Source organism: Crotalus tigris, unplaced genomic scaffold, assembly GCF_016545835.1.
Source record: "Crotalus tigris isolate CLP2741 ecotype Arizona unplaced genomic scaffold, ASM1654583v1 scf7180000018101.4720394464:4744507, whole genome shotgun sequence".
NCBI lineage: Eukaryota > Metazoa > Chordata > Lepidosauria > Squamata > Viperidae > Crotalus > Crotalus tigris.
The window spans coordinates 1,123,302-1,147,179 of record NW_024096823.1 but is presented as its reverse complement, the minus strand read 5'-3'; the positions used below and the strand labels follow the sequence as shown (position 1 = coordinate 1,147,179).

General features: G+C 41.8%; 1 protein-coding gene across 4 annotated transcripts; it reads left to right on the top strand.

The window, feature by feature from the left end:
- Positions 1-1,640: 1,640 nt before the first annotated feature.
- On the top strand, positions 1,641-23,336 carry LOC120309980 (pleckstrin homology domain-containing family A member 3-like). Of its 4 annotated transcripts, none has more exons than XM_039347794.1 (8): positions 1,641-1,840; positions 3,711-3,827; positions 6,476-6,631; positions 9,652-9,788; positions 12,274-12,441; positions 16,124-16,167; positions 20,135-20,357; positions 21,297-23,336. In XM_039347794.1, exons 1-7 carry the CDS (start codon positions 1,801-1,803, stop codon positions 20,319-20,321), a joined length of 849 nt encoding a protein of 282 aa, XP_039203728.1. In that variant the 5' UTR covers positions 1,641-1,800; the 3' UTR covers positions 20,322-20,357; positions 21,297-23,336. The 4 variants fall into 4 exon arrangements, with proteins under 4 accessions (XP_039203728.1, XP_039203727.1, XP_039203725.1 ...); XM_039347793.1 differs by having other exon boundaries at positions 1,642-1,840; positions 12,271-12,441; positions 20,135-20,353; XM_039347791.1 differs by having other exon boundaries at positions 1,642-1,840; positions 12,271-12,441.
- The last annotated feature ends 542 nt before the right edge of the window (positions 23,337-23,878 follow it).

The following is a 23,878-nucleotide window of genomic DNA, read 5'->3' as shown; positions in this document are numbered from 1 at the left end:
TCAGAAATATGACCTTAGTTACAATTCATTACTATTTTTCAAAAGAAGGCTGATTTTTTCAGTTGGAAACAAAATCATAGATTAAGTTGAAGGAGATGATATTGAACTTAGAGGAAAACCTTTGTGCTATATTGTATATTGCACAACTTGTTCAGTTATATGTTCAGTTAGGCACCAGGTCAGTATCGGACACAGGCAGCCAAATATTATGACACATTGTGCACAAGAAAGGATTTTGATTCAGCTTATGGGTCATCTACAAGTCAGTATTTCTTTTATCCTTAGGACAGCTTTGCCTATTAACTGATTTAAAAAAATAGAAGCAAGCACACTCTAAAGTATGGGAGCCAATTTAATACATCTGGTTTCTCTGAGTTAGAGCTATCAGATCAAAACTGTCACTGTAGAAGTCAATGAGATTTTTGCAACCCAGATCTGGTAGTCTAGCTCACTGATGGCGAACCTTTGTGGCTCAGTATGTTAAAAATTCAAAATATTCCTAACTTGATTCTGCTGACATGTCAGCCCCCCCCCTCCAAAAAGAGAAACAATTTTTTATATATTCATTTATAGTTCAATCTACTTGTTCATACAAATGAAAAAACTGATTTCATACAAACTCTGATAGTGCCCTCATTCTGGATTCTGTGGTTGCAGATATTCTCTGCACTTGCGCCTTGAAAATGAGCTTCACTGCAATCTGTGCAGTGGTTGGAAGACACCTGATCTGCATAGCTGTCATGTTTCTATCAAATTTTGTAAGTTCTCTATTTCATGTCACCACCAATCACAATTCTGAAGAGAGATCATGTGCTGATACAAACGGGGAGAATCCATTTTAAGGTTTGTGTGGTGCAGAATCTCATATTTCTTGTATTCATGCTCATTCAAACAGGGAAAAGAGTTGTCAGATTTTCATGGATGCTAGCATGTCGCCCCAAAACAAAGCATATCATAGGTTCACCATCACTGTCTTAGCTATAGAATGGTCATTCTCCAAATGTCATGTTATTTTGCAACTAATAGTTCAGTAATCAGTTTCTCAGTCTTCAAGGAATATATGGGGGGTGTTAAAATGCATCTGTAAGGATATGAAACAGCCACATTTAGCCATGATTACAGGATAAATCTCACAAACCTCAGTGGGACCCAAGGGTGCCTTTCTTGATTGGTTTATTGGGATTCTCCTGCATGTATTGGTTCAAAGATGATGATTTCCAACGAAACACGATATGAAATATTTGATAACTGCCAACTGTATATGACCATCTGAAGCTGTACATCTTTAGTCGTTAGTCCCATTGAACTTGCGTCATCCAGCCTGCACAGACTCGGCTCTAACCAATATCCCTGAGAAGCTCAACTCCTTATCGCCCGCTAAGCCACATTTCTAACACTGAGAGGACTCAGAAACGAGTCAAGAAAGTGCTGGGAGAGGATTGGCATGTTCCAATTTCGGAGCAGTTTCAGGACTACATTGCCCTTAAGTCAGTGCGAGGGTCCGCGTCTTTTAATTGGCTCCGAGAGATACTTCCGGCTTTGTGTCTCCTCCAATTCGTTACGTTTCTCCCGCCTCCGCTTCCTCCCCCTGTCCTCCTTCTCGTCCGCCTCCTGTTCTTTCCACCCCCCCACCCCCACCTCTCTCTCTCTCTCTCTCTCTCTCTCTCTCTCTCTCTCTCTCTCTCTCACACCCCACCCTCCTCCGTTCCGATCAGCACACGCCCCATGATTGGCTGAGCCTCGCCGGCGCAGGGCCGCAATTGGATCGGCGTGGCAGACCGGCGCTAAGCTGCGCTGGTGATGGAGGGAGCGCTGTTGAAATGGACCAACTATATTTCAGGTGAGTGGGAGTGTTCCAGGCAGGCCTGGGTCCAGGGTAGCGAGTAACGGGGAGCTCGAATGCGGGTTCTCCTCACTCCTCGCCCGCCTGTATCCTTTCCCGTAGCCACGCAGCCCTAATAGAAATCGGAAGAGCATTCAGCAGCCCAGGCTCCTTCCATCTTTGTCCCCGCAGGCTTGTACTCCGTTTCTCTGTGTCTCGCTCTTCCTTATTCTTCCTGAAATGCAACCTACCTCTTCTTCCCGGGTTAGGAGGGTCGATCCATCAACATTTGAATGGATCAAAGACTGTTTAAGCGCTGCACAACTGGAAGAAATTAAACCGGGTTTCTCTAGCTTGGAAACGCAGTGAAATAATAAACTTCGACCATTGCCAGGTTGCCTGTAGATGTGAAGAACTACATTTTGTGAAAAAGTGACTCTATTTTCTTGAAAGAAATAAAGGACAAACCCACAGTTTGGGGGCAAATCTGGAAGAGGTTCATAAAGATAGACAATAATAATTCTTTGTGTTTATAACTTTGCTTTACAAAGGAAAATTCAAGAGCAAACCCACAAAATTAGAATTAATTATTGATTAATTAACAAATTGTAATTAAATATTAATTATTTAATAAATTGTTTAGTAAATAAATTTAAAGTACAGCTTTCTGAAATAAACTGTTCTTTATAGTAAAGGATGTATGGTCACTGTATTGATAGCACTAGTCTTCATTGCAGTGTATATGTACCTTTTTTGTTCTACTTAAAGAACAAAATATTTATGGCCAATTTCTTTATTCTTGGAATGTATACAGTATATAAAAGCTTGCTATGGGCATCCCTTTAATGCAGGGTAAGTAAACATTTGGTCCCCAGTACAATGTAGTTGAAAGATAATAACTAGTAAGTCCCAAGTTCGTGTTTGCCCTCAGCCCTGAATGCTCACTGGGGTATTGAGCTGGGCATACACTCTGGAGCAGCTTATTGCACAGATGGAGATAAGGCCACCTTGAGCTGTTGGAGGAAACATGGGATATAAATAAATAAGGTAAAATAGGAGGGGAGATGAATTGATCATTTTTTTTATTTATAACTACTGAACAATACATTTTCTCTTAGGTAGATTATACAAAAAAATCAACGCCTCATGTGATTGAATAGAAAAATAGAATAAGGCCCCAAAGAGACTGTATAAGGAATAGAACCTAAAATATAGTAATACTGTCATTTCATGCAGGGAATTAGAATTATCTTCTATAATCTGGGTTTAAAAGCTGGGCTCAAAATCCTAGAATACTAAGGAAAAGAGAAATGTATTTGCCTGGTGCCAAAATCACAATAATCTGGAACAGACAAGATTCCTCCTGGAGGGGATTCCACACAGTAAGTAGATTGGGGGCTTAATCATAGAGATTTCCTGAATTGAACACTTTACTTTCCTGTCACTGATTCTTCCCTAGATGGAGTGGAATGGAAGCTATTTGTGGGGATAAATCTGCTGTGGGTTCTGTCTATTGGGCCAGGTCTTGGGACAAAACCCAAGTACCTTTAAACTAGAGAGAGTGAAAAATATTATTATGGTCAATTGATGTTTGTATCTGGTGGTTTATGAATAAGCAGCCCTCAACAGCATGGTTGCTTCTAATTTAATTATAAATAGTATTTTTAAACAATAAATATGGAGAGGCAAGGAGCCTGGCATAAATTAAGAATAGTACCATAAGGACCATGTTGTCCACCCTATTCAATTTAGTTCAGAAATTCCTGGGAAATTAATCTAAATCCAAACATATGGGGAAGTTTAGTTGGTTTCCCTTGCTCCCCATCCCCCACTGCAAACAGTTTACAAAGTCCATTTTGCCCTCTTTTTTCTTCTTCTCTGGCCTCAGGTTGGCAGCCACGATATTTTGTGTTGGAGAATGGCATCCTCTCCTATTATGACTCTCAGGACGATGTGGGCAAAGGCAGCAAAGGCAGCATCAAGATGGCTGTATGTGAAATCAAAGGTAGGCAGTTTCAGTACTGTACATGGAATAGAAAAGATGTAACATAATTTATCTTTTCCAAACTTTGCTTCATTCGGTATTGTGCATTGTCTTCCGTTTTCTGCTAAGGACTGCAGCAGCTTCACCTTGTTGCTTTCTTTATTCCAGAGCTGTTTGCTGCTCTTCCTTTAAAGGCCTGTGGTTTCTTACCTTCATTAGTTGCTTTCTTATGGAATGATAGTTGTCAGCCATTCAATCAAAATCAGATTTTTTTATTATTATTCCTTGTTTTGGTGCCTTTGAATTAGCCTTGATTTATGGCCTTTGCCTTGACAAATTCATGCAGCTTTCTTGGCAACATTTTTGGAATTGTTTTGCCCTTGCCTTCCTCCTAGGGCTGAGAGGGAGTGACTGGCACATGTCACCGGTTTTGTACCTAAGACAAGAGTAGAATTCACAGTCTTCCAGTTTCTTGCATGATATCTTAACCACTGTGTAAAACTGGCTCTCTTGAAGCCCAGATTATATAGTTAATATCTAGGGACCCCAGATATGGTCCATCATGCTTTTCAGCCTTCAAACAGTGGACGGGTAATCTACTGGCAATCATGCAAGTTAACGTTGATTCATTGCATGCCGCAGAGCCTAGATTATACAGAATTGACCTGGATCTGCTGGAATTCTAACATACCATGTAGAGATTACATGACGTCATGCCTCTAGTCTGGGCACCCCCAGTGTTCTTTTAAGTATCGAACCACAGGTAGTCCTCAACTTATAATCACGGGCTTGGAATTGTGGTTGTAAGTTGTTGTGGTCATTAAGCAAGACAGCCACAAGACTGTTTTACTGAGTGATCACAAACCCAGTTTTCCCAATTACGATCATTAAGTGGATGGAACAAAAGAGCTTCCCTGCCTGCATGAAAGGGAACTCTTGCTGTGGGCCAGAGAAATAAAGTTTGGATCCTGAAGATCCGAGCTCCATTTCTCCAGCCCATCACAGATCTTCTCCCCTCTTCCCCCCATGGTCAGAAGGGAACTGCTGTGCTGGGCTAGAGAAAGGAAGCTCGGATCTTTGGGAACCCGATTTCCTTTCTCTGGTCTGCCACAGGAATCCCCCCTCCCCTCTACGTGCTAGACTTTTGAGGTTTCAGAAATACTAAGATGTTAGCTTTCTGGCTAGAAAGCTAGAGAACACAGTGTTTCTAAACACTGCATTTGCTAGTTTTCTAGCCAGAAACTAGAGAATACAATGTTTCTGAAGTGTAGACAGAGACCCTATCTAGCCTTCAGAAACACTGCATTCACTGGCTGTCTGGCTGCGCTTGCATCAGCTTGTCACACCTGTCAGCAGCTGCACAAAAAGGTAAAAGTAAATGGACCCAGGCATTGTAAGCATGGTGGGGTGAGGAGAAGCCTGGGCCTTCTGGGTATGGTGGGGCATTGGTTAGGAAGGAAGCAGTGAGCAAGTAAAGACCAGGGGAGTAGCAGATTTGTATGCAGTGGTTGGGCAGCTGAGATGGAGAGGGAAGATACATGAGAAGCCTTCAGTGGTTGTAACTTCAGGTGGGATTTATAACTCAGTGTGTTCAGCACCATCTTTAAATTCAAACGGTACATCAAAGACAGTCTGTAGGAGGCTTGTGCATTTGCCAAATAAATGGGGGAAAAAATCTGCAAATATCAATAAATGAAGTAGACAGACTTTATCTCTCGTTACCAAAAACGCAAAGATTGCATTTGGACATCTCACTGTTGGCTCCAAAAACTTAAAACGGTGTTCTAAAACCTCTTACTCCTAAAGGCGTTTTCATTCAGTTAGGCTAATTTTTATTAGGTTGACGTTCTTCATCTGGAGTGTTCTGGTTGGGTTCTTCGCTATTATGGTCTGTGCTTCATCCAAATCCCATACCTGAGGACATGGTATTCCTTTAGCCCTAGATCAAGGGTGTTAAACTGCCGGCCTGTGCAGGCTGGATGCGTCATGGCGAAACCGCGCCCACCCCATTGCCAACAATGGCAAAAAAGTCACGATACGTCGTGACACGTAACGTGATGTTGCGAACTTAATGCCCTAGATCAGGGATAGGCAACCTTGGCTCTTTTATGATTCGTGGACTTTATTTATTTATTTATGAGACTTATACACCGCTTTAAGTGCAAGCACTCTCTAAGCGGTGTACACCAGTAAGCAATGTATAAATATATTTACATTGCCCCCAACAATCTGGGTCCTCATTTTACCTACCCCAGAAGGATGGAAGGCTGAGTCAACCTTGAGCCAGTGAGATTTGAACCGCTGACCTGCTGAACACAGTCAGCTAAAGTGGCCTGCAGTACTGCACTCTAACTTCTGCGCCACCTCGGAGTTGAAGTCCACGAGTCATAAAAGAGCCCTCAGGAATTCTGGGAGTTGAAGTCCACAAGTTATAAAAGAGCCAAGGTTGCCCTGCCCTAGATGATCTCTGAGTGGTGAAAAGATAGCTTTCTTTTCCCCTCTTAATTCTTCATCTTATAGAAGGTGGGGATTTCAATTGGTGGCCATGAAATCATCTTTGACCGAATAAGAAAAAGTGTCACCCTATCCGTGGCAGAGTGTGTGGGGGGACGGTAGCGATTGTATGCTCGCTTTTATTTTCCTTTTATTTCTGTCACCCCTCCCTGTAGTGCATGCAACCGATTCCACTCGTATGGAGCTGGTCATCCCAGGTGAGCAGTACTTCTACTTGAAGGCAGGAGGTGCTGCTGAGAGACAGAAATGGCTGGTAGCTTTGGGAAGCTCCAAAGCCTGCCTCGGGGATAGCAGAAGCCAGAAAGAAAAAGGTTGGTTCTTTGTCAATAGCTTTGTGTTAATGAATCGGTGGGCTCAAGATTACGGGGTTGTTGATAGAACTAGTTAGTACTGAGTGAAAACACTTGGTCAACTTCAGGGAATACTTTACTCTAATTAGCAAACATATCTGGGTTTGTTGAGTCATTTTCAACCTCTCCCCTCCATTTACACCCATGTTTGCATATAGGGATTTGGCTCTCCTCATAATAGTCAGATTGCTGACTGGCTACAGCGGGCTAGAGTAATTGATGTCAGGATCCAAAAAGGAGAGCATAGTGTAGATACAGCACTGAATGTGCTGTTGAGTCCCCAGTGCTAGTTTTCATGATTTGGACTATTTTTAGATACAGGTAGTCCTTGGCTTACAACAGTTCATTTAGTGACCATTCAAAGTTACCACGGCACTGAAAAGTATGACTTAAGACTATTTTTCACGACCTTTGCAGCATCCCCTTGATTATGTGATCAAAGCTTGACAATTGACTCATATTTATGACCATTGCTGTGTCCCCAGGTCATGTGATCACCTTTTGTGACCACCTCACCAGCAAAGTCAATGGGGGAAGCCAGATTCGCTTAATAACCGGGTTACCAACTTATCCATTGCAGCAATTCACTTCACAACTGTGACAAGAGAGGTCATAACATGGGGCAAAACTCACTTAACAAATGCCTCACTTAACAGCAGAAATTTTAGGCTCAGTCATCGTAAGTCGAGGACTATTTGTATTTCAGCAATAAAATGAGAGAAAGAACAGAACTGATTCCCCTTTTGAAAAGCAAGTCTTTAGGATTTGTTTTTAAAAAATCCATTATTTGAATGATTGAACACAGACAGTCTTACAGACAACTAGCGTCTCCCCCATTTATTTGTCAGTCTCTGAGGATCTCCAGGAAAAAGCACTGCAGCTGGTTCAGAACTTTGTTCATGCTCAACCCCCCCCCCCCCAAAATAAGACTCGATGAGAGTAAAAAATGAAGGGCTTAATGTGCAGAGAAAGAAGAATGAATACCAGCATTGTTATTGACTGGGGTCACTTGTCACAATAAACCATCGTTTACAACAGGCATGTCAAACTGCCAGCCCGCAGGCCGGATGCATCACCCTGAAACCAAGCCCAACTCATTGCCGGCAGTGGGGGAAAAGTCTTGATATGTCGCGCAACATCACGTGACATCGTGAGTTTGACATACCTGGTTTATAAGGTTTTCTGAATCAGCAAACGTGACATAGTTCATGTGACACATCAAGGTTAATTTAGCACTATTCATGGGTAACATCTTCTCACAGACCTATATGTCAACTTCCCACTGTATGGTGTTGATGTCAGATGGTTACTTTTACAACAGCTTGTCATCCGCTACTTAACTTTTTCCCCCTTTAATTTGAGCAGTCCCAATTTCAATGGGGGAAACCCACATAGGAACCCCACAAAGGTCTAAATCACTGAGTATAAAAGGGGGGAGTGTTAATCCCTCCAAGTAATCCCCCTTTAGGACGGGAAAAGAGATTAGAGCAGCTTTATGTTGGTGTCAGGAAGGCTGTATACTATATAGCTTATCCAACAGCTGTTTCTATGTCTAGCAGATTAGTGGCAGCCCTTGGGGGTTTTTCAGTTTGTACTCAGCCACATTACTACAGCACAAAGCATGAGTTCATATTTTGGTTAAAGCATTCTTAGCCCTAACCTACACTATTACCTAGTTTTGGATCCATAGTAAATTAATTACAGGCAAACTTGACTATTGCCCGGATTTACACCATTTACTTAGACAAAACAAGTCACAACTTAATGCAGCTTGAGACCTCAGCTGCTTTGTTAACTTTTCCTTGTATGAGAGGAACCCAAAGCCTGCGCTTAGAATACTTTTAATGTATATTTGGGTAATTTATAGACTGTTCTTATGATCCTTCATCTTTTACTCAGTAGATTGTTAATGTTTCCAATGTTTTGTAATAGGTATTTCATTTTAATAGACCATTCTGAAATTCTACTTCACTAAATAAATATTGGAAACGTGAGTGCACGTATGCACGTAAGTTATGTGTACATTTCCCAGAATAAATACCACTAAGATGGTGGCTAAGAGTAAGCCTCTCTTTGGCAGATTGGGTGATAAATGTTTTCTTCCATCCCACCCACACAGATACAGTTGTGCACCAACTGCAGTTAACATACTTTTTCCTTCATTACTTCACAGAAAGTCACTAAATCAGCTTTCCTTTGCTTCATCATCTCCTAGTTTCTTCTTCATATTGCTGTGTTAAAGAATGATCAAAGTCTGGCATACTTCAATAAAGGTTATGTGCTATCTGTGGTACCAGCCAGAGTCTCTACCTCAATGCTGATTTTCAGTGTTTAAAATCTTTTTTTTTCAAGTGCTAAATCTCCCATGTCTCACGGCACAGAGTGACAATGTTCTTAGAAAACAAAAATAAGTCACAAAAGTGTTTGAAATGTCCTTTCAAAATTGTGCATACGTTCACTAGTCCTAGAAGGTAACTCAGCCGAGCTTAATGCAATGTGCAAGCTTTTTTTTAGAAAAATTCTTCAGAGCATGAACACATCTAACCACAGTTCTTTAAAGCAGCTCTTTGTTCCTGCATCACATTAGATGCTTTTGGATTTCAGAGATAAATTGGTGCCGCTTCATTGAAACAGAGGAAGTTGATTTGATTTTACTAATCTTTTTATATATTTATTTTTACTTTGTACTGGAAAAGGGTACATGAAACGAACACACACTGACAGTCTATATCACATTGCTTATTACGTCGTTTGCATTTTATTTTCAGTTTTGGTGCTATCCACAGATTAATACTCAAAAGATATTTGCATTTTGAAAGCACCGAAGGCATCCTAGAGGTTATTTTGATATGACCAAGGGAGCAAGCTTTTTCACTGGCAAAATCAGAACTAATTCTGATTCTGCTTAAGTCTTCTGTACTCTGTGGCGCTATATGAATGTTTTTTCAATGTCTTGTGTAAATTTTGCTTATCTATCCCAGATCTGGACATAAGCAACGAGTCCCTCGGAAGAAAACTGTCTGAACTGCGTCTATATTGTGACGTGCTGACACAGCAAGTGCTAGCTGTGCAGGATGCAACACAACCTCAAGAGAATGGATCTCCTTTGGACATACAGGTAGGGCGGGAGAGAATCTAGAGCAGAGGTGTCAAGTTCAATTTTACTGAGGGCCGCATCAGCATTGCGGTTGCCCTTGGGGGGCTGGGTGGGTATGGCCAGAGTGGGTGTAGCCTATTGGGTGGGTGTGGATGGAGTGGGTGTGGCCTATTGGGTGGGCATAGCCAGTTCTACATCATTTGCGTCAAGGGTGCCTGTGGGGGCCTGGGCAGGAGTGGGACAGATCTGAGGGTCTCTGGCAGAAGGGAGTGGGACTGGGGCAAGTGCCAAGGCATGGTCCACCAGGGCAAGTGCCAAGATGACCACCACAATATTGTTCATTGGCTCCCGGCTAGACTGGGCCAGGGCCAAGGCAGCGGGGGCCGTTCCCTCACTTTCTAGGATGGCTTCGCGGGCCACATGAGACCACTTTGCAGGCCACATCCTACCCCCGGGCCTTGTGTTTGACATGTCTGATCTAGAGCAATTACAAATTTCTGTGTTTGCATGTTTCAGCCAAGTCTGTTAAGAAATCTGTGAAATATTAGTTCTCTGACAACATTAGCAAGTTTATTTGTGATCACTGTAGGACCGAGACGGAAAGCTGAGAGCTCTCCAGGCCTCCTGGTCTTCTAGTAGCTTCAGCCAACAGAGCCAATGGCATTTTGTAGTCCAGAGGTCTCAGGAGCCAGTGACACAGCCAGTCATTGCTATAGTGCCTTGGAATTAAGGGTGAAGAGCCCACACAACAATCCAAATATCCAAGGGCCACTAAGAATACTAGATCTGTTTTATGGCTATGTAAAGTAGATGTTCCTATGTTTTGGACATGGTCTGACATAAAGGAAGCCCGGCTGATCCAGGACATATTTTCCTCTTGCTTGGAAGATCCAAATGCTGCCACTATTCGTATTTATCAACAAAGGTCACAACCCACCTGCAGTTTCTTTGCAAGCACCATTTAAATAGATGATATCTGTTGGTTTCATTGAGGCTTAACTACCATATATCCCACTTTGTCTTCCTTAATGCATTAATGCATCTGGCACAGATCAGGCCCACCTGTTAAAGTTGGACATGGCATTAGAAGCCAGTCACAAATTCAGCAAAAGAAAAATGTGTCAGTTGACAGGTAAATCTGTGATGTATCATCAACAGTGCAGCTATTTAATCTTTTGGACATAGGGTGACTTATCAATTGATCTAAGTGCTAAAATAAAGTTCTCAGGGTTTTTTGAACAATTAATTCTCAATCTTTCCATCATTCCTCCAGAAATAATTAACAATCTTTAAACATTTTTTTCAATCAAAGGCTTAATGCCAAAAGTATGTTTTCAAACAGAAACACTGGACTATTATCCCATTCTTACTGGCAATGTTGGAAAAATACCATGCCCCAGTGGCCTGAATCTAATGTCTTTATCTCTTGTATGTGCAACTGCCTTGGCTCTCCAGCCTGGATGGTTTGTTATTTAGCACAGCACCTGTTCTGATTGCATGTGTAGGGGATATAATTTTGAAGCGTTTGAAAGTGTTGAATTTAGTTTTACTTCCAGTGTAAATAACTTAAAATTAGAACTTAATCAGAATTTAAAAAAGATAGAATTCATGCTGCTTCTGTGTACCACATTTGTAAAGCAACAACCTTAGGGAGTTTTCCCACTTTATTTAAAATGCATTGATGCTCCTATTTTCTCCATGGAACAAATTTTTGGAATGGGAATAGAGGTGAGCTTGTCTCAGTATTGCTCTACCACTGCTAAAGTTTCAGGTGATGACGTAGTATATAGGTAATGGCCCTTTTTCTTTTACCAACATTTTAAAAGGTGGGCTTGAGATCTTACGGATTGCAGACTCCAATGGAGAATCAAGTACTTTGCTGTAGTTTTGCATTCTTATTTAACTGCATTACAAGCAAAGATCCGGGGAGAGGAGAGTGACTTCAGGAAAGCGTGCTTGATATTGATATTTGATATTGATATTTATCTGAAATGGTATAGGGCAGGGGTAGGCAACCTTGGCTCTTTTATGACTCGTGGACTTCAGGAATTCTGGGAGTTGAAGTCCATAAGTCATAAAAGAGCCAAGGTTGCCTACCCCGGTATAGGGTTTCCTGCCTGAGCAGGGGGTTGGATTAGAAAACCTCCAAGGTCCCTTCCAATTATTATTGTTGATGCTATTGTTGTTATTGTTGTTATTATATTTCCTGTGTTCTAATAGAATTATAAACCTTGTAAAGCCAGTGTTGATTTGCTGAAGTGACACAGTCCTTTCATGTAGCTGAATGAAGAGTTAATGTTCCTATCTAGAGTTGCTTGTTGGGAAGCCCAACCCATTTGGGCAGGAAAGGGGCATGTAGAGAGCAACTGAACATTCGAATTGGGTCTTTTAGCTCTCAAGCCCCCGCCCCCCCCAATTGGGGGGTGGGACTCTGAGGATTATGGTGGAAAGGCCATCATGCAGTTGTGCTGCTTCACTTGTCTGTGCTCTCAATTCCCACCAGAAGATGAATGAAGCTTCGTCTTTATTGCGGGCAACTTGCAGTCAGTTCATCTCTACCCTAGAAGAATGCATGAAATTTGCAAATACTCGCTTGGCCCCTGAGCTGTATCATCCTTCAACAGTCCCTGAGCCTTCTGATTTTGTGGGCACTAAACTTCCACATTCCCACCGGGTAAGGCTACTTATTACTTCTTCCTATTCATATTCATTAGTTCTACCCTAATAAGAAGCTCAGTTGGGTTGCTTCTGAAAAGCTGTGTTTATGCCACATTGCCAGGAAAGAAATTGTCACACCATGGTGCTGTTTTTCATTCTCACAGATTTAATCAAGAATAGGCAACTTGATTCCACATAAATCCTTTTTTTTTAATTACTGCCCTCATGCTAGTTAGGATTTATGAGTTTTATCCCAAACATCTAGAAACCATCAAACTGGTAGTCCTGACTTAATTTCTTGTGGGAAATAATAACCAAATAACCATTCCAGAGGCATTTATCTTAATGTGAAATGAATGACATCTCAGAATGAAATAAATTCCTGATGCTGATCATTTTATATAATTCATCAGAATTCGTGAACATGCTGAAAAAGCTCATAATGCCCAAAGCATTTGTCTTTTGTTTTACATGTGAAATTGTGTAATTGTCTGTTCATAGGCATATCGTGTGTTTCTGTAAGTTAAAAAGCCATTCTAATTTAGAAATTCTATATATTTGTATGTCTGTGATTTATACATTATATTTAAAAAAAAGACAAGAGTAATCACTAGATCTCAGAATATGGAGAATTCACCTGACCAATATAGTCCCTTCAGTTATCCTGAGCATTGGCTATTTTAGCAAAGGCTAATGGGAGTTGTAGTGTAAAATATCTACAAGTTTTTTGTGTTGTGGAAGGCTCTCTTAAGAGAGGTTGGACCAACCCATTTTAAGTATAAAAGAAACTGCAAGTATTTTGACCTCTTAATTGCATCCATTATGTCTATAGTACATTAATGAAAACTTAACAATATATACCAGGGGTAGACAACCTTGGCTCTTTTATGACTGGTGGACTTCAACTCCCAGAATTCCTGAGCCCGCATGGCTCAGCTTGGAAACTTCTCCCTTTCCCCTCAGCATGGCTGGCTCAGGAATTCTGGGAGTTGAAGTCCACGAGTCATAAAAGAGCCAAGGTTGCCTACCCCTGATATATACAGACTTGCTCTAGTATGCATCCTTTCTTTTCAAATAATTTTATTAAGAATTATACATGAAAAGAATAAAAGTCAATGGTGTATGATGTAATAAGTATAGAAATCACAAACAAATATATAAGAAAAAGAAGAGGGAGGGAGGGAGCGGGTAAAAGGAAAAGAAAAGAAAAAAGGAATGAAAAATAAAAAAGAATTTCCCCTTCATCCCAGCAGCTAAAAACAATTTTAATAGCTTATCACCATTTGTTCCATTCTGTGCAAAAGCTTGGCTGAGAGATATTCAAAAATTTGCACTAACGATGTCTCCTCCACTTTCTTTACCCTCTGCCTCTATTGTCCAGCCTTCAAGTCTCCTGATCATAAAAAAAAAACAAAATAAAATCAATCTCCATTCTCCCGTGAGAAATTATCTTCTAAATAATTCAAAGTTATAATTCCAAATCCTGTCTGGCCTCTTAATCCGTCATTAACTTTCCAAAATCCATATACTAAGCACCCTTTTGCTGCATGGTTCCCCCCCCCCACACACAAATTATAAATTTTTAAAACTTTTAAAAATCAAATTCGCACCATTTTTTAAGAAGACGAAAACTCATCCGATGAATTCAGTAAAACCTTGCTACTCCAAAGGGTCTTAATCTCTCTAATATGCAAAGAATTAAAGAAAAAAACCCAAATTCAAAAAAAAAAGTGATTATAAGGCTTGGTCAAGCTTAGTGTCTATAAAGGCTGTTTTGCAGGTTTTAGCTTGAGGTAAATCCTGACTATCAGCCACTACATTTGTAAGCTGACTGTGGTAACGACAGTTTCCATGGTCTACTCATGAGGAGGGCCAATCCAGGGTCCTGTGGATGATCTCAACAATCTCCTTTGTTTTGGAGAGATTATGCTGACTCGGATCCAGTATCCAGTGGTGATTTCCCTCACAAAGCTGTCTTGCTAGCATCGTGCTGACAGGAAGTCTCTATATTCCTTAGAATGTAAAGTTGGAACAAAGTTACCGTTATAGACTCTAGAAAGAGTACAGAGAAGAGCAACAAAGATGATTAGGGGACTGGAGGCTAAAACATATAAGGAACGGTTGCGAGAATTGGGTATGTCTAGTTTAACGAAGAGAAGGACAAGGGGGGACATGATAGCAGTATTCCAATATCTCAGGGGCTGCCATAAAGAAGAGGGAATTAAGCTATTTTCCAAAGCACCTGAAGGCAGGACAAGAAGCAACGGGTGGAAACTAATCAAGGAGAGAAGCAACTAGAACTAAGGAGAAACTTCCTGACAGTTAGAACAATTAATCAGTGGAACAGCCTTGCCTCCAGAAGCAGTAAATGCTCCAACACTGGAAGTTTTTAAGAAGAGACTGGACAGCCATTTGTCCGAAATGGTGTAGGGTTTCCTGCCCGAGCAGGGGGTTGGACTAGATGACCTCCAAGGTCCCTTCCAACTTTACTACTACTACTACTACTACTACTACTACTACTACTACTACTACTACTATTATTATTATTATTATTATTATTATTATTATTATTATATAGCATGGCTTTCATTTTTAATTCTAAGAACTGCCATTTTCATACCTTGATCATATTGAGTTAGTTGTTTTTTTATTACCTAGGAAATGGATTATATCTGTCAAGAGGTCTATGACAATTCGCCACGGCCAGTTTGCTCTGGCCAACTCACCACGGGACAACGTGCTGCGGGACAAGAGTTACACTAATATCAAAGAAATGGTGGAATAGAATCATTAAAGAAAGGATTCCAAAGGAGGGGACAAAACGAAACGTGAATGACAAAAATTAAAAAAAATTTTTTAATGTATTTTAAATAATTGTTAAGTGGTCCCCCGGCAAGTTGGCTGTAGTGATTTGGGTGCGGCGAGTTGTCCCGTTCGTCTGTTTAAGCTGAATCCTATTCTGCTACGAACTGCAGTTATCTGTAGGCAGTTGTGAAAGGTGATAGGAAGTGAAGAAGTAATTTAGACTTGCTTCATGACGAGAAATAGACTGTATCTGTTTGTTTTTGGCATGGAACCTCCAGATCTTAGTTTGCTACTCTTGCTGATTTGGCTTGCACCAGTGTCTGGAGATGGGGCTCCCTGGGGGTCAACAGCTTGGGAAAGTACATCAGCTAAGTTAGGGGTCCTCAACCTTGGCAACTTTAAGACTTGTGGACTTCAACTCCCAGAAGTCCTCAGCCTTTGCCTTTGCTGGGTGAGTTCCCAAGGTTGGAGGCCCCTGAGCTAAGTAGTTGACATATGGTTTAAAAGCTGTCATCTGTGAGATTAAGCTCTTAAAACATCTAATAAACTAAAGAGAGACCATTTTTCCAGAGACTATGCAGCTAGAGAAAAAAAAGTCAAACTAGATTAATAATTTTAAAAATCTGAATGTGTAGTTGGTCACCTACAGTAACTATTCCCCCCAAACACAAAAAAACCCATTTGTGTTTGTGAAGTTGTAACTATCCATACATGTGCCAGTCAGAATAGCAGGGTATTACTTTGTGTTTATATCAGCAACTTTAAGACTCCACAAGCTTTGCTGGCCGAGGAATTCTGGGAGTTGAAGTCCACAAGTCTTAAAAGTTTCCAAGGTTGAGAACCCCTGGTTTATATCCTTACCATTGTATGTTTTTTTTTTCTCCATCCTTCAGGTTAGACGTTCTATGAGCCACACAGGCATCATTTCCTCAGACAGGTAAGCAGCCAGAATATCTCCAAGGTTTATTTTAGGATTGGTTAACTTTCCCAGAGAGTGTTTGGGGCCAGGGGGGTGGGGGTTTTTATGGGGGGGGGGGTTGCCCTAGTATGTTGGAAATAATCCCATGGAGTTAAGCATATTCTCTCTTTTCCATTGCTCTCCACTGTCCAATGCAAAAAATAAATAAATAAGGAAATTAAAATATTGAATGTGGGATATCTCATGGCAGTTATACTTTAGCAGGGGTAACTGGCAGCAGATATATCTTAGTAGAGATAACAAAGGATTTTCCACTAAGATTTAGACCTGCCAGACTTTTTCTTTTCTTCCTGATTACCTCCCTTTCTTAGATGAAATTCTGCTTGCAAAAGAACTCAGAAAGAAGCTGACTAATAAAGAGGGTGGATGCTATTAAAAACTTTCATTTTAAGAGAGTGGATTGCATTTAGCTTGACAAAACACAAGGCTCATAATTGTCTGCCTTTACAATTTGCCACAGCTAGTCAGTCCTCACTTACCAACCATTCATTTAGCGACCATTCAAAGTTGCAGTGGTGCTGAACGAGTGGTACTTAACAATTGGTCCTCAAAGTTCCAGCATTGCACACTTCCACAGGTCACGTTACCACAACCTGGCCACCTGACAACTACTGCACACTTACAAACGTTGCAGTGTCCCGTGGCGATTCCATCACCATTTGTGACTTTCCCTGCCAAGTTTCCACAAACCAAGTCAATGGGGAAGCCAGCAAGGAAGGTTGCAAGTTGCATGTTAAGTCTCTCTCACCATCAGATTTGAAATCTCTCATGTGTGTTGCTGCAACCACTCACGCACCCTCCCTCCCTCACCCAGCAGCAGCCATTCCCAGACCAAAAGTCGCTTATCCATGCCCCATACCTGCCAGTCAGCTTGCTTGTGAACCAACTGGGACTTGCAGCTTCCTACCAGCTTCTTCACTGATTTTAGTTGTTGGAACCCAGCAGGAAATTGCAAGGAAGCCCTTGCTTCACAACCTGCAATGCTCGCTTAACAACGGCAATAGCGACTACTGGGATTGCTGTTGCTAAGCAATGTGGTCGTGTGACATCACACTCTGCGAATGCATTGCTTAATGATTGAAATTCTGATCCCAATTAACATAATTAAGCAAGGACTACCTCTAATTTGAAATGTTAACCATCCCTGTCTCTGATTTAATCAGCAGGAGACATTATGTTTCTAATTCTTCTCATTTGGTTGGGTTTTGCAAAAAGAGGGCAGATCTGTGTGTATTTATTTACTTGTTCTTTTATTCAGAAGAGTGAATTCTGCAACGCATAGTAGAGATTTATATCAACATAAATTGGATGATTTCTTTTTTTTTTAAAGCAAATGTAATTACTTTAATTTTTAATTATCTTAAGCTCTTCTGGGAAACAAAGCATGGTCCTTGCATATACTGACAAAGCATGGTCCTTTCCATATACTGACAAACTTTTTCCTTCAAAAGGTTAAAGGATCGTCTTGACTGCGTACTAACACCACGGAAGACTTAGTCAAAGGGGAAATAGCAGAGATCTTGGGGCACAGTGTCCATGTAATACTAGACTTTTATTATTTTAATGGAAATGAAAGCTAAGTGTAATTGGCTGTAATATATAAGCTTAAAATAAGAGGATTTTAATGAATTCAGAGCAATTATTCTTGTGACAGGAGAAGCAAATGGAAAAAAAAAAGAGCTCAAAGTACGTGGATTAGTGTTCCTTAAAAAAGAGAGTTAAAAAGCACAAGTGCAGATGATTCCAATTTGAGAAAAAAACAAAAAACAAAACATGGAGCGCAGCAAAAGAAATCAGCGTGATTGCATAAAACATTTAGCGGAAGGTCTGAAAATACTGTAAAGCAGGGACTATTCTAGGACGGATGGGATGAGTAAAAGACAAAAAGAAGCCTTGGAGAAGTAGCCTGGAAATAGAAAGTGCTCAGGAAAGCTGAAACTCAAAAGGACTGCCAAGAATAATCGAAAGGACTTCTTTAGAGACCTTGAAAAGAATAAAAGAAAAGAATCAATATTCCAATTATGCGGTGAACTCGGCAAAAATGTAACAGATAGCCAAGCAAAGAAAGAGCAGTATGAATCTCCTTCAGACTCAAGCTTTAGCACTCCCTATAATCTAGCTTGGTGTTTTTTTCCAGTTTGGTAATTTTAGGATGCACTGAAGTCCCAGAATTCTCTACTTAGCATGCTAGCTGGGAAATTCTGGGAGTAGAATGCCACACATCTCAAAGTTGCCAAAGTTGACAAAAACACTGATGTAATTCAAGAAAGCAGGCAGCACCTTTGAGTGCTGCCTAAGTTCAGTAATGGTCTGGATGAGAGAACAAGGTGAACCCGGATCCAATGGCAGGGTTTCTGGACTTGGGAACTGAAGGGAAGTTTCAGCTGAAAAAGCAGGTCTATAGTCCAACAGTAGTCCTTGATCCCCTGCTGTCATTTACTCTCCAGGTAACATCTGTGTTAAGAGCTCCTTTCAATGCTATGGCTAGTGTCCCAACCACGACCTTTCCTGAACCAGTCTGACTCAGCAACAATTATCCACACCTTTCTTAAAATCCCATCTTGATTACTACAATATGCTTTACGCGGAGCGGTTTTTTTTGAGAAGTGTCGGAAGTTGCAATGAATATAAAATGTAGTGATCAGGCTGCTAAACAGTGCAAGATAAAAGGAATCACATGATGCCTAAATGGAAAGATCTGCACAGGTTGTCAGTTGTTTACTAAGCACTACTTAAAAGAGTCTGGCACTGACCATTAAAGACCTAAATGGCTTGGTCTTGCACATAGGGGGAACTTGCGAATTTGCCTAGTTACTTAGATCAGTAAGAGAGGCTCTTCTCAAGAGCCTTGTGGCTTATGGAAGAAGATCTGCGTAGTGCTGCCCCTAAAAAAGTGTGTTTGTTTAGCCCTCCGTTCATCCAGTCTTCAGAAAAAGGGCAAGACTCCCATCTCTTCTCACCAAGCTTTTCACTTTTAATGGAGCTGATTCTGGTAACATTTGTTGTAGGTCTGATATAAGGGCATTGTTTTAATTTTTCTCATTTGCATTTCTAAAATGTGAGCAGCCTTGAAGGACACGTCTGTCTCTATGGCTAGTGCCCCAACTGTTATCCAGGATAGAAGTTGATTAAATAAATAAAATATGAACACGATCATTAAACATTTTAAAGGATGTCACACAGAAGAAGACTGAGACCTCTCTCATCTCAGGCAGTAGGAAGCGGAAGAAGAGATTTGAACTATGCATATTCTTAATGAATGTCAGGAAAAGCTTCTTGATAGTAAAGCAGTGGACCCAATAACCCAGAGAGATGGAATTCAGGAGACATATTCAAGTGGAGACCAAAAGGCCATCCTTACCCCTGTTTTAATTTTGATTCTTGCACTAAGATGGGGATTGGACTCACTGATCAGATCTCATTGCTGTTTATAGGACTTGGCCTAACATAGCCTGCTTCCCCTGCAGTGTAACTGTTTGCATGAATCATCAGTTTTTGTTAGCCTTGTAAGACAGCACAACCAAGAATATTAACTCCATCTTACTATAAGGTTAGATCAGGGGTCTTCAAACTTGGCCCTTTTATGACTTGTGGACTTCAACTCCCAGAATTCCTCAGCCAGCGTGCCTGGCTGAGGAATTCTGGGAGTTGAAGTCCACAAGTCATAAAAGGACCAAGTTTGAAGACCCCTGGGTTAGATTAACAGAATCTTGCCAAGACAAAGTATTTCTCCGGAAAACTAGGGAGGGCCCCTTCTGAAATGATTCCCATTCCTTCTGTGGGCTGAGACATCTCTTACATGCCAGTTGTTCCTGTCTGTGGCTGTCCTGCCTGTCTCCCACGCTCATTCCCATACATCATTACAGTGGTTGTAGCATGCCAAGTGCAGGGTTTGCTAGCAACGTCTGCCTGTCTTCCTTTGCAGAGTGCTGGAGCCAGCTCGGATCCCGCCGGTGCCTCCCAAGGGCACTGAGACTGTACTGCGCAACTTGGAGGAGATGGTGGTGTTCTGCTCACAGCAGTGGGGGCAACAGAGCTCCCAGTCTGGGAGTCCCCCTAGCACCATAACTGAAGAAGCAGTCAGTAGGAGCCACCACCAGATAACTGCATGAGATTGACCAGGGAGGGGAAAGACGGTGAGTTGGTAGGTACGTAAACTTGTCCCCTGCCCTCTATGAAATAATTGGGGTGTGTCATTTTCTAGGCTGCCAGAATGTGGATTGTGGTGTCTAGAAGAATTCTTACAGCCTGTCTCCTTAGCTAATACTGCATGGAAGTCTGGCCACCCAAGCCTGGAGCATGGAAGCCTTGAATTGGGCTTGCCTGAGATCTAATCCAGCATGTGGCAGGGTTGGGGCCAGAGAGATTGGTCTTCTGCCTTTCAACCAGGTGCCCAGTTTGATGCGACACTAGATTCCTGCTGCATTAGCAGGAATTGCAAAGCAGGCAGTGTCAGTTGGGGAGGAGATAACATGTCAAGGTTTGCCACAAATCCCTAAAATGATGATACATTCAGGACAGAATCTGGAGAAGAAAGTAGAAATACTTCAACTTTTGCACCGGTGGAGGGAAAGTGTTATATCACTACTGGGCATTGCAGCAAATTGTGGGGAAAAGGAATGGCCAGCATAAAATATCATGTGGCCCATAGGATGCCTACCTTTGCACTGAAGATCCTGACTGTTGCTCCATTTACAACTAGGATTTTTCTCTTGGTTTATGAATCCTGACTTACTTGGAAGAATAAGCTATGATCCCCCTCGTTCAGATGATAGGCTAAACAAACTCTTTTGTGTTTGCTTAATAGAAGCATTAAACAAGAAATAGTAAAGAGGTGCTTCACATAGATCAGAATTCTCTAGAATCTTGAGATACTGTTCAGGGAGTACTTTCTGCCTCCAGGTTTACTTTGTAAACTCTCCCAGTAGATGCAACAAGCCTTGCTCTGCTTGAGAAATTTCCATGTGGTTTAATTCCTCTTTTGCTTAGCTTTGAGTAGTCTTAACTATGAAACTGCTGTTGCAGGTGCTTGACCTGCGGGAACCAGCTTGTCCTCCGTCTCATCTCTTTTTCTTGTTTTTCCTCAGATAAACCATTGTTGGTTCAGGACTTCCCAGTGGACTCAGCTGGTGGCAACCAGCCAGCATAATCTGGATTTTTTTTGGTGCTTTCTCAGCTCCTGGAATCAGCTCGGCTGCTCTTGAACTGAAACAGTCTGTCTGGGGGTTTCTCCTCTAGCTTAGGACTTACCAGCAGGCAGGAAGGGCTCCAGGTACCACAGGCAGCATCAGTCCTGTTTTTCAGGCTTGTGCTTGCCGGGGGTTGGAGAACGCAACCCGTATATTCCAAAATAGATGCTGGCACTTAGGGGATGGGTTGGGAAGAAAAATAGGGATTAGCTCTTCAGGCTAGGTTGGTAGGAAAGAAGAGGTCGCTCTCAAAAGCATATAGAATGATTAGTCATTTCATACCAGACAAGTCTTATATATTTGCATTTGGCCATCTGAGATACTTTGAGCCTGTAGGAAGTGTGGCCTGTTGCAGAGGCAGAATACAATCTTCTGCCAGCGATCCTGCTATAATTGTCTGAGGGAGCCTTTCGGTCAGGAATTCAGTCCAGATGCAAGCAAGGGAGATCTTGCTGAGCTCCTCGTCTTTTCTCAGCAGGGGTTTTTCCCGCCTGAGATTTGGACTTCCCCCACAGAGCTTGCTGAGTAGGATAGAGGAGTCCCTCGGAGCTCATCAGAATGCTCTTTGGTTCTACGTTAGAGCAGCACAGAGCAAATGTCCACGGTAATAGGACAAGCAGCCTCTCTGGACCTCCGATCTGAAAGTGAAGTTGGGTTCCCTCACGTTATCAGTCTCATGCCTTTTGCATAAAAGAGTGAAGTGTTAAGTCTTTCGGGAATTGCCTGCCCTCTTTTTGTACAGACGCCCGGCAGCCTTGTGGACATCTGCCTCCATCTCTGTTTGAAGCTCTCTCGCAGGAAGAGCCCAGCCAAGGACGAGACTCTAATTTTGAATGAAGACTTTTAATTTTGAAACGAATGCAGTGTCGCGGCTATATGTTTTTTTCCCTGTGGGATGGAAGTTGGCACCACTGGGGTTTTCCGCCAGAAGCAAAGCCAAAAACAAAACAGCCTCTTTTCAGGGTGGCCTGATATAGACCTAGAAAACAAGGCAACCTGCATGTGGTCTCGCCTGCGATACGGCAAAGGGGGGGGGGGAAACAAGTTCAGGAACACCTGGAACGAATCCCTGTCTCTGCCGCTGAACAGGTGGTTGCAGTTTTATATAAAGAATTGTTGCATCACTGAAGCCCAGTGCAAAACTGAGAGGCAGGTGACTCATAATGGCAGAAACAAATTGGGAAACAGCAGGGCACTATTTCTGGCTCCCCTAGTGTTTTTTTTTTTCCCCTCCATTGGAGAGATGTCTTGTTTGGTTTATGTTTAATTTCTTTCTCGGGGCATTTTATGTAATTGAACAAGGACTAGATTTTTCTGGAGCTTTAATTCTAATTAAACCTGAGCAAGAATCCACCATTGCATAGTCAAAGCCAGGTATCCTTCTGTTACTTTTTGGAGCATCCCAGGAAGGCTGAGAACCAGTTTGGGATAATGGTTAAGGCATCAGGCTAGAAACTAGAGGACTTTGAATTCTAGTTCTGCCTTAGGCGCAAAGCCAGTTGGGGACCTTGGGCCAATCCTTCTCTCACAGCCCTAGGAAAGAGGCCAGGGCAAACCACTTTGGAAAATCTTGCTAAGAAAACTGCAAGGATTTATCCAGGCAGTCACCAGGAGTGTACATTGATTCAAAGGTGCCCACACATGCACACACACACGCACACACACAAAACGATAGACAAGAAATTCCTACAGAGGAGACAACCCTCCTTTGCCTCCAACTACTAGCCTTGCCCCACTGGAAGTGTCTTTGGGTGGCATAGCACCCCATTGTGTAATGGGGCAGAACGCCCAAGAGTTACAACGTTAAAGGAAACTGGGCCCCAGATCTCACAAGATACACCAAGACTTGCACAGTGTCAGTGATTTTTGTTGGTATTCTTACTTGAAATCTTGTGAAAGCTCATACAAGAGCCATTAAATCTTTACTGGATTGGTCAATTTTGCAAGATCCCATCTGTTATTTGATTTTAGGATTCTGCTGGGTGTCTTGACTAGGCCTGGCAAAGAGTTGGGGTGGTCAGCATTTGGATAGCTCCTCATTTAAGCTCTAGGACAGGTGTCTTCAAACGTGGCCACTTTAAGACTTATGGACTTCAACTCCCAGAATTCCCCAGCCAGCCATGGCTGGCTGGGGAATTCTGGGAGTTGAAGTCCATAAGTCTTAAAGTGGCCATGTTTGAGGACCCCTGTTCTACGAAATATGTGCAACGCTAATTTCGAAAGAAGGACTTGTTCATGAAAAGTTTGGTGTGCTGTATTTATACATTGGAGCTCTCTTCTTTTCCTTCTTTTTTATTTATCGAATTTATGTGATCATCCATCTCCACAAAGAGAGGCTCTGAGCAGTATACAATGGAAGCATAAAAACAACAGTATTTTTAAAAAATTAAAAATCACAAGGTGCAAGAGAGAATAGATGTTAACAGTCACCTCAAGATCTTACCAGTTTCCTGGGTCTACCCTGCCTGATGACAACGATT